The sequence below is a fragment of the Numida meleagris genome, chromosome 1, assembly GCF_002078875.1.
Source record: "Numida meleagris isolate 19003 breed g44 Domestic line chromosome 1, NumMel1.0, whole genome shotgun sequence".
NCBI classification, from domain to species: Eukaryota; Metazoa; Chordata; class Aves; order Galliformes; family Numididae; genus Numida; species Numida meleagris.
Genome location: NC_034409.1, coordinates 36,023,138 through 36,033,998, shown reverse-complemented (window position 1 = coordinate 36,033,998; position 10,861 = coordinate 36,023,138). Strand labels below are relative to the sequence as shown.

The 10,861-nt window shown below is 40.8% G+C and overlaps 2 protein-coding genes across 11 annotated transcripts in view; both read right to left on the bottom strand.

Annotated features, from left to right (window-relative positions):
• MYRFL (myelin regulatory factor-like) overlaps positions 1–7,000 on the bottom strand; it is a 43,165-nt gene extending 36,165 nt beyond the window's left edge. For 4 of the 8 annotated variants that reach the window (XM_021385152.1, XM_021385147.1, XM_021385151.1 and 1 more), the window contains exons 1-2: positions 6,864–7,000; positions 828–918 (exon numbers count right to left, since the gene is read on the bottom strand). In XM_021385152.1, the coding sequence (XP_021240827.1) occupies positions 828–918; positions 6,864–6,909 (137 nt within the window). In that variant the 5' untranslated portion in view covers positions 6,910–7,000. The other 4 variants (XM_021385154.1, XM_021385155.1, XM_021385153.1 and 1 more) reach the window with 4 other exon arrangements.
• Positions 9,539–10,861, bottom strand: part of RAB3IP (RAB3A interacting protein) — a 28,111-nt gene continuing 26,788 nt past the window's right edge. For all 3 annotated transcript variants that reach the window (XM_021385158.1, XM_021385157.1, XM_021385156.1), the window contains one exon: positions 9,539–9,912. In XM_021385158.1, coding sequence (XP_021240833.1) covers positions 9,830–9,912 — 83 coding nt within the window. In that variant the 3' untranslated portion in view covers positions 9,539–9,829. The remainder of the gene's footprint in view (positions 9,913–10,861) is intronic.

Sequence of the window (10,861 nt, the reverse complement as noted above, 5' to 3'; positions counted from 1 at the left end):
CATGGTTTAGTGGGGTTATTGGTGGTAGGTGGATGGTTGGACTGGATGATCTTGTAGGTCTTTTCCAACCTAGCTAATTCTATGATTCTATGATTCAGAGCAGGTAGAAGTCTATTTAGGCCACTGAGAATAAATATGTGCAAAGGCAAGTGTATCCACAGTGAAAAATGCTGTAGGCTGTTTAGTTACCCTATAAAAACAACTACTGTTGCTTTGCTCTTGGCAAATGTCAGCACATTCGTAACATTTTGAATCTAACCACAATCACATGACAGTTGTCTAGATTAACGATTTGGGTCTGAAGTCTTTGATAGGTCTGTGCTGCATAACTTTCCACCCTTTACCGTGACCTCTCGTATTACGTAGCCTTTGTAACTCTGAAAACAAGTCTCAGAAAAGATTAATGGTGAATTTCTCTGTTCTGAAGGGAGCATTAGGATAAAAGCAGTAGCCCTGTTTCCCTCTGACCGGGAGGTTTACGTTAGTCTCTCAATTTATTATACATTAATCTCATTTACATCATTTATTCTGCACATAAACACTAAACTTGTGCTTAGTTATATTAAAAAATAACAGCTTTGCATTTAATGCCATAATTAGCATAACATTTGTGAATTGTCCCAGACTTCATTACCATCCATTCTGTTGAACTACAAAATAACACATTTCCATTACTACCTGCAATTTGCATTTCCATCTCAGTTTCAAGTAAGGAAATAAACACCCCACAAACCTACTGAAACTAAGAGATTTCAGGTCTGACTGCTGCATTCAGATTTTATCAATGCACCACTGAAAACAACATAAGTTGTTGCTCTAATACTTACAAAGTTCCAAACTCTAAGTCACTGCTGAGGAATTCTTCCAACATACTTGTATCCACCATGGGATTCTCCAAGGCTCTGTGAACATCTTGCCCTGCAATCAAAGATGTCAAAAAGACAAATTCCAAGAGTGACATTTGTACAGTCGTCAGTACTTCAGACTAAGTAATGCTGCGCACTATCTCACAACGGAAAATGAGATCGGTCCTGTCCTACCACAGGTGAACATCTTGTGTTACAGATGGGTCACATTTCTATTTGGAAGTATGGGCACGCTGAGGGAGAAAAGATGACAGGAAATGCAGAGTAAAAGAGAGAAGGTGAAGATGACAGCACCAGAAAAGCACTAGTTTGTGTCTGTCATGAAGGCCTCACAGAATTACCACAGCAGGAGGAGGGGCTCCCATTTCCAACTGCAGAAATCAGGTTTTGAGGGTAACTTCATACTCCTTTACGTTGGGATCAAAACAGGTGACTAGATCAAAGCTCTGACACCTTACAGAGCTCCGCTCCCTGCACTGCAACTACCAGTGAGTTTCTGAAACAGCTTTAAAACCCACTATCCTAAGCTTCAATTAAGGAAGCATAAATAAAGCTTTAGAAACATTAAAGGAATTGGTGGCTTCTGATTACTTTCCTAGGGGAAAAAAAACAAAAACAACAAAAAACAGTCCAATAGTATGCTAAACCTACTACTGAGAAGAAAGGTTCAGTACTTTGTCCTTTGCTGCTTGGTTACTGAAGGCTGTAAACAGATTTGATGATTGTAAAGCCTGTGGAATTCACAAGGTCTTTTGCAGAAAGCCAAGCAAGTCAGCCGGAACTCTCCTTCAGAAAAAGAAGAAAAAGCAAACAAAGCTGCAGTGCAGGCTCGCCACCTTTCCAGCAAGCCTTCTATAAATACAGGTGTGGCCAGTCAGAAAGAAAGCAAAATAAGGAAGTTTAAGTTACTGCTCTCTGCAATTATCTACTGGAGCTGGCCGGCTCTGTCCCACTGCTACACAGGACAGAAAGCTGCACGGCTCAGCCCTGAGCAGCTGACAGCAGCTACTTCCCCTTAACTCTGCTGCTGCGTGGGACACAAGGTGCATAGCAGAAGATGTACAATTTCTTCTGTTTTCTGCTGTTGTCTCTGTCCAGTGTGGAAAGTCTTGAAATGGTGGTGAACTTCACTGCTTGCAAAAATGGCTTGAAAATACACAAGGGTCTGGCTTTCTTCAACAACCTCCCTCAAACTTGAACACCTGCTCAAGCTGCCTGGTCTCATGCACAGTTGAAACATTTTGCTATTAATGTGTTTTTTCCCCGCATCACAAAACCAAGAATGATTTATTTTGACCAAGGTCAGAAACAAGCTGTTCTGAAGTGTGGCCATAAAAGGACAGGGCCTTAAATATGGGCATCCCGCAGTCCAGAGTAGCCCTCTTGCTAAGTGATGGCAACAGGAATACACATCGTTCCCTCTTAATTTGCATAGCAGTTAAATGGGCAGGAGGAGAAGGAAGGAAGAACAAAGTGGATCTATGCTGGGATAAGAGGGAAGCACGCCAGCAAGAAGGCAGACCACCACTAATAAAAGTTTCATAGTACCAATGCACAGAAGAAACAAACTTCATTTGGCTGCACCGTAGAGCAATTTTTTCCTCTTTCTTTCAAAACGTACTTCCTTTCTGTGCTTGCATTGGCATCTGTTTCAGCAGAGGAGGAGCTGTTGGATCATATGCAAACTTATTCAAAACACTGCCATCCATTTCACAGGCTTTGTTCACAGTAAGCACTTAGAAGTTACAGGCTTTGGGATGATAAAATACACTGATATTTTGACTGAGAATTTGTTTACTGCTCTTGTTGCTCCCTGGTAGCACGCAAGCCAGCTACCCAAAGTCACCACGAGGGCAGAGAACTATGCGTATGTGCATGCAAAAGGAGACCCGCAGCGTCAGCAGCCTTTATCAGCACACTCTCGGGGATCTCTGCTCCTAGTCCACACTCCACACCACAGCAGTGCCCTGGGTGAGAGGTGTCACCGCAGAGGACTGCCAGAAACCCAGGAAATAAACAGTATTGTAAGCTGTCATCTGTGAGGAACAAGGGAAGATGAAGGTGCAAGGCTATGTTGTGACAGGGGTATCATACACAGCTGCTTGCAGAACAGCCTGCAGTCATCGGCAACGGAGGATTGTATTTTGACCGTTTCTCCATCAAACCGATATTCTGTTGCTCTATTCCCTTTGATCTGAAGTCCAAAGCCTCTCTTCTACGTTGGCGCCCATTTCCCTGCCCATTCTCCCCTAGTCTTTCCCAGTTTCCAGCCACAGGCACCAGAGTATGCTGATCACTGCCCTCCTACTTTCTCTCTTTTTTTTGGCAGCCTCCAGCCACCAGGCTCCAGAGCTCCACTCTATGTGCTCCTGAAGCCAGCAGCCCCAGGCTCAATCCCTGAATCACCTGCCTCATTAATTCTCCCAGCACTTCCTTGTAGAAGGCTTACATATGACTGCATTTACACCAGTTGCCTTCTTTCTAGTAACATCTAATGCAAAGTGAAGGATGAGGGGACAGTACTTTTGATGTCTTCCTCAGATTAGATAGTTCAGAGAAAGTCAAGCACATGTCTGAATGTGGCTTAAACCACAGCCACCATCTTCCAAAGGAGCCCCCAGACAACCAAGCTATTTGTACTGTTTATGCAAATATAAATTCAGTCCACAACCAATAAAATATCCTCTCAAACATTTAGTATTGACTAAAAATGAGTACTAAACTGATCTTCACCTGTCATTAGAAGAGCTATGCCAGGAAGTTCCTAGCCAAATCCAGCTACTTGTATTAAGATTTGTGTTAAAATATCAGCTATTCTGTGCAGGAAACCATCCTTAAATAAAGCTGGAGATATAAAAAGGACACACAAAGCACATTCAATCCCAATTATTACCTATTTTATGGAGGACAAATTCATAAGGTTTGCTACATACCTTTGCAACTTGAAGGAAATGTTGTCTTGAGAATTACTAACTAGTCTTCCTCTGAAGATATTTTACCTCTAAAATACTTTGAGCCACTATACAAGCTCAGTGAAAAGTCCAGTAGAACTTCATCAGCTTACCCTGAGGTTAGTCTTACACAGGGGGCTAATAATTCCTTTACACTAAATAACACTAAGAATTCTTTCACACTAAAGGACTCCAGGTATCGCTCACTATTTAAGTTGTGCAAGATAGTCCTGTTCATTTTGACCAGAACAGACTAGAGTCATTGATAGAAGCTGCTCATCCATCAGAGCCAAGGACATGGAGCTCAGGCACATAACAGCAATAAGCAGGAAAGGACTTAGGTCAAAACAGCTTCTAGTTGCAGAACTACAACTTGTGGGGACCCTCCACAGACCACAGGTATTCAGTGGTGGGAAAAGCTACAGCACTCCAAGAGGTAAGGAGTGAGATTGTGTCAAGAAAGACAGCTTTCCCCCCAAACATCAGCATTTTCCAGAGAAAGAGAAATCTCACTGTCAGTACTCAGTTCCTCTTTTATTCCTGTTTTAATCTGTCATCCTTAAAATAGTAGGAGAGGCCTTTGGTTTTTTCATGTTTAATGCCATATTTATTCTGTGGCTTCATTCATTTGCCAAGAGCACCTAAGTATACTCAGGGTTACCCATGCGGGACCAGGAGTATAAAGAGAGGTGAATGAATCCACAACCAAGAAACTTCTTCAGATAGCAAAGGGCACTGAGGCCAAACACACACATCTCAGACACCAAAAAAAACCTAGCAATAAAAAAAGAGAAGGCTGAATTTAACAGTGTAATTAATTAGTTTGGCCTTCATCGAGTGTCTCAGCCTACTGATAACGTCAGCAATAAGAGACTGCTCTGCTAGGGAAGGACAGGCACTTTCCATGGCAAAAAGGAAGTTACAGAGTCAAAAATGTAAACGTTTTAATAAGTAAGTTATTAATTTCAACAGAAATCATGGAAAAGTCTTAGGTCAAAGTATATAGTGTGGGAAGAATGAAATGAAGCAGAAAACAACAGGCACATGAGAAAAGCCATCTACTTCAATAAGAAAAAGCCAGGGTCAAGTCCCAGTCAGTCATATCTAATCTGTCTACTGAATATTGAAAGCAGCTATTGATAGGAAAACAAATATTACATTATGTCATTTTTCTCGAGAACTCCAAACTGTCCTCTCTCAATAACGTAAATGCAAGTTAACCATACTAATGTCTGTCAAAACAAACACACACTGTAAGGATCTAAAGCAACAGGGAAAGTAAGATCATTTTTGCTCACAAAATTTCAAATATTCTTGGAAAACATTACAAACGTGCTTAGTTGCTAACTGATCCGTCTGGAAGCCAAAGCTGAAGCACTGATGAAGCAGAGAGCCTTCCTCAGCAGCAGCACTCACAACTTAACATTGCAACCATCAGCTGTTTTATAGCCTTGAGTGACAGACAATGTTCCAGTTGCTGTGAACGATCTCAGAGGCCACCAAATTGCAGCTAGCGGTTTATTGCTCTTACCTCATTAAGGAGCATTCCTAAAGCCAAACCACCTGCTGTAGTGCTAAGCAGGTTCAGTGGAGCTAAGCCCTGCTTCAAAAGAATGCAAATCATGCTTCAAATCAGACCCTCCCCATACAGATGTTCTACCAAACTACCTTCTACAGTTAAATCAGTCGTTCTAGAATTAAAGTTAATTGCCATTAAAGAGCTCATACAGCTAAAACCCCTAAAATACCTTCTGCCAGAGTGTCGGTGTCTCAAAAGTCAACACGACCCAGACCACATTCCCCAGAAAACCCTGTTTCCCAAGTCAGATTTTCAGGCATTTTGTGTAATTCATGTCCAGTGCTATTTAGAATACTTAACAGCAGTGCAATATAGTACTTGAACAGTAGCTTGATAAAAACAAACATCTTGCTGAAAGCAAAGCCAAGAAACTCTACTAACTTGTGATCTTTGTGACTTAAAGTAAATTTAGAAAACATATTAATTTGGTAACACCTAGAAAAAGCACGTTTGTCTGCTAGCAGCCAGAGGTTGTGGGTCACTGATACCAACTTCTTGGCTTAAAAACAATTCCTTGAGGACTGCGAGCAAAACTTTAATTTCCTCAGTGAAATTCAACATCAAAAGTTAGAGCTGCTGCCACCTTTCAGCGAGACCACAAGTGTCAGTCAAAACCATAACAATAATAATTCACCTATTTAGCACCATGGAAATTAAACACAGGTGATGGAAAAATGCCCACGTTAGCCAAGCCAGAAAAGTAGCTTTTCTAGATAAGACCAGTATCACATGGAAAATGCCCGGACAAATAATAGAATGAAATAAAGTACAGAAACTTGGAATTGAAAGGTTCATTTAAAAAAAAAAAAAAAGCAAGGTGAACATTGCAGTAAGGAAAAAAAATATTTAGAAAGTAAAAAGTTCGTAACCCTTTTAACGGTCATTTTGAATTACATTACAGCAGGGTCTGAGCAATGCAGTTTGATCTAGTGGAAAGTGAAATTATCTGTGGTAAGAGAAAGACAAGAGACTTGCCTGAGTGTGAAATGCCTCGGGGAAAAAGGCAGAAGATCCCAGCCAAAGACAAAAAAAAATGGAAATTACTATCAGGTATAGGAGTGGAAAGAAAAACAATCTTTAACCCGACAGGATGAACTGGAGCAAGGAGGGAGCTCCCCAACCTCATGAAGGTCAGCGAGACTTCAGAAGCAAGAAGTTGCTGGGAGGCCTTGGTCTCTTCCCCATTTCCCTCCTGGCATTTACCAGCACTGTCCCTCCCATGGGCTCAGCCAGAGCCACCTTCCTTCTGCTGCTCTCCCCGAAGTACAAGGAAAAATGCACTGCAGTACATCTATACCGTCGGTGCTGTTTCATTCTGGTATCACATAACATGATTGTTTTGTGTAAATAGAGCTTTTGTTTGGGGGCTGTCTTCCCCCTTTCTTCTTCAATTAATTTAAAACAGTCCGTGTACTTTTGCTGCCACAACAAATTGTTGAGACTCTTCAAACTAAGCTAAGCTCTTACCTTCAAAAAACTGCTGCAAGGCCTCATTTTCTCCCACCACATCCATGACGAAGTCAATGGAGGTCCTTTACCTTCCTGCAGCTGGCAGCGTCCTGCAGAGGAAACACGTCGTCCCCTCCTGGGCGATCAGGAACGTGTGAAGGAGCACATCATGCTTCCAGCAGAGCTTTCGGCTGACTTCATCCCAGTTGCTCTTGTTCCTTCATATTAGCATCAGGGATAATACTTCAACCCTGCCACACGTAAAGAATTTGGAAAGACGTCTGAGGCAAGATGAAGGCGACGTGCTTTCTTCAGTTCAGCGTGCTTAATGCTCTTGTCTGAGGGACCTTTGGTCCCAGTACTGATCACAATTACACATGCGCAAAAAATGCGGCAATAAAAATTACTTATCTTGTCTCTGTACTTTCACACGGGTGATGCAATTGCAGCTTCTGGTGAAAGACCAACAGTTCCACTGGCTGTAGGAGCAGCTTCACCATAGGCACTATCCCACCCGAGTCACTGGGTGCCAGGCTACCCAACAGCTCTAAGAACAGTTTCATCTTGCAGCGCAGATTATGGAGAAGCTTTATATTATTGTAATGAATTTGAACTACAGATTAGCCTGTCTGTCCCAGGTAAGCCCATGGGAAAGCTGAAAATTCAACTAGGGTGCTCAAGGCTAACAGCAAACCCCATTTCACTCTCTCTTGGCTGGTCTTTGCACACTGAAGTTCATCCCTGTTCTGTCATCCATAACAAACAGGAGAAAAATACTCAGACATCTTGAGTGTGGATCTGCAGGACGCATTTGGTTAAGGACAAAAGCTCCAATGAAGTCAACAAATGTGGAAGAAGGCCATTCTCTAAAGCAGCTGCATTCACCAGACACGTAACTGCTGTGCAGCTGTTACCAGTCCCAGACACTCAGTGTCACAGGTTTCTCATTACAGGAATTTCATTTAAAAAAAAAAAAATGAGAGAATAATTTTGGGAAAGGGACTTGAAGACAGAAGCAAGACCAGTATTTACAAGACTTCATGTAATCAAGCCAAACAGCCATTACCACTTGCGGTACATCTTTGTAGATCTTACACATGAAGATAGTCTCTGCATAACAAACTTCAGTTACCTTTTGTCTTGGCAATATTATGCAGAAAAAAAAATCTCTTTGCTTTAATGAGCAACTCTTGTAAAGGATTACTAAATCAGAATAGCAGCAGCTATGAGCTATAATTTAACTACTGTTAGCTAATCTGGGAAACAGTTTGATTTCATTATGTAAACCAAGGATTAACAATCATTTAGGAAGCATTTATGAACCTAACATAACAGCAAAAGATACAGTTTGTTTTCTTAGAGTAAAACCAGACTTCTTTAGCTCAACTGAAATAAGAAATAATCTTCCTCCAACAGCTGCAGTGAGAACTCTTCCAGGTTTCTGGCTGTCACAATCAAGACTCCACTGTTTTTCCAGAAGGTATATTACATAGCAAATCTACCTGTATCGAGTTCATGTGGGAAGGTCTGGTAACTGAGGCCTGCAGGGATGCCCTCTATGAGCAGAGCTCTGGCCGCAGCGGGGCCGTGTTGGAGCAGCCAGAGCTCAGGGCTGCTCCTATCTCGTCACAGCCCCCATTCCCCTGCTCTGCTTGGGGAGAAGGTAGCAGAGGTGGATGGGAGGAAGGTGGTTTTAGTTTGCTTTTAGTTCTCATTGCTCTAGTCCATTTCAGTACGCAAAAAATCACATTAGCCTCCCTTATGTCACATCTCTTTCGCCCACTAAGGTAACTGGTGAGCTATGTCCCTGCCCACATCTCAACTCACAAGCTTTTTTCCATCCTATTTTCTCCCCCTGTCCTTCTGAGAAGGCTGAACAAGAGCAACACAGTGCTGCTGAGCCAGTGTGAAACCACCACACTTCCATATACCCACAACTATGTTCCACATATCCTAATGAATCATCTGCCTTCAGCTTAGAGTATGCCTAGGGAAAAGGGACCAGCAAAAGCAGCACCTAAACAGAGAACGTATCTTCCTTAAAAAGCCGTGATCCTTTTTCAGGTTGTCTTTGGAGCAAGTTGCATGTGTGAAGAAGCTGCAAACACTATGTGCAAACTGCAATTAACCTGTTTAAAAAAAAATCACATAACAGATATTTTGCAGATATAAGGACAGCTGTGGGAAATGGATGTATAAAACAATGGGAACTGGAAATTGCAAAAAAAAAATAAAGTAGAAAAATTCATGTAAAGGTGTTAAATAAAAAAAAGAAAAAAGGGAAAGAAAAAGTTTTTAGTAGTCACATGGGGGTCAGGATAGATTTCTAACCAAAGAGAGACCCAAAGAGTGATCACGGTTTTTTTATTGTTCCTTGATGTCAGGAAAGTCTTTAAAGAGAAAGGCAGATTTGTTATGCTGTTGACAGCATAATTATGTTTGCAGTATACAGATCTCTCATCGTACTTTGAAATGAAAAATATAGGAAAGCTGTACTTAAAAGAATATCAAGACCTCCTAACTGTTAACTGGATTGGCATACACACATAGAGAAGATGCATACATACATCTTAACACCACACCGTGTCAGGCATTCATTCCCACACCACAAAATCACCTTGGTTTCAGTTTGAAACCACTTACCTTCTCAGGCAGGTTCGCATCATTCTGCATCATAAAGAACAGACAACAGATGCTGCTTCAGATCAACGTTTATTTAATCAGAAGTCTTGTTTTTAAATGTAAACTACAATCACTAATACACCTGCAAGTGCTTACCACATTTGTTCAACTAGGTATTATATGGACACATATACAGCATAGGTCAGTTTAAAACAATCACAGTACTTCTTAGTGCAATCTGCCAAAGGAGAAAGATCTTGGACCCACTTTGTGGAAATAAATATCAAGTGACAAAAAGGATTCAGCAATTTTAGAGTTATGTATCTTACATGAAGTTCATGCATGCCCAAGAGTAAAAAGATTTAGAGCTCTTCCTTGTAATAGCCAAGTTTTGCTAGTGACATCTCTCTTCTCAGCTGCATAACTTCCCAGAACATCTGATCCACTGAAAAAGACAGAAATATCACTAAGCTCAATGTTAGTTTTATTATAGTTTCTCAATTTAATTATTCTGCTCATTGATTGCTTTTCTGTAGAAAAAGACCGCAAAGAGAAAGTAGAATTTATTGCATAAGTAAAAATGGAAGGCCATTTAATTATATTCTTTTACCTAGACAGGAAATTTTAGCAAAATCAATTGTTTAAACACAATCAAATCATCATGATTTTTTCTATTAGAGTGATAAAAAGGTTAAAACAGTCTAGTAAATGAAGAACAACCACAATTCTGCTACGCAGCATATTTTTCAAATCCAGAATTAAGTACCATAGATGTGCAGTGTTTACACAGCCGTCTTTTATATGGACTTACTGCAACCAAACAGCACACACACTTAAGCAAATTTCTGATTTACTGCCCAGATAAGAGTTTAAATAGGCAGCTGCTGGATATGCTATTCTGACAGGAATGAAGCAACCAGGTAACTCCGGTGAGGAACAATAACAACAGAAGTAGAAGTCTGGTTTAATGTTTGGGGGTTTTTTTTCTTTTTTTTTTTTTAATCAGTTCTCCCTGCCCAACAGTCTGACAAAGAAAGGTTGCCTGAATTTCCAGTGCATGAAGTGAGAAAAGACATGTCTACGCACTAAGGGAATGAAGAATGGCCCAGGTCAAACCAACTTAAGGTTTTTTGGTGTCTCTAACCAATGTAACATTTTTCTTTTTTTAAATGACATTGCTGATTATTCCATGTGTTAGAAGAAAAGGTAAAATAAAATGGAGCTTGTTTTCAGGCTTTAACAACAACAAAACAATGGAACCGGAAGGCTAAAATGATGTACAGTGAGGAAAGACCACAGATATTTCCATACTTTGCCAAAGAATTTTTTTTTTAAATACTGTGCAGAAAATTATTGTAACTCCTCTCGTCGCAGAATTTTTCTTGAATTTTCAT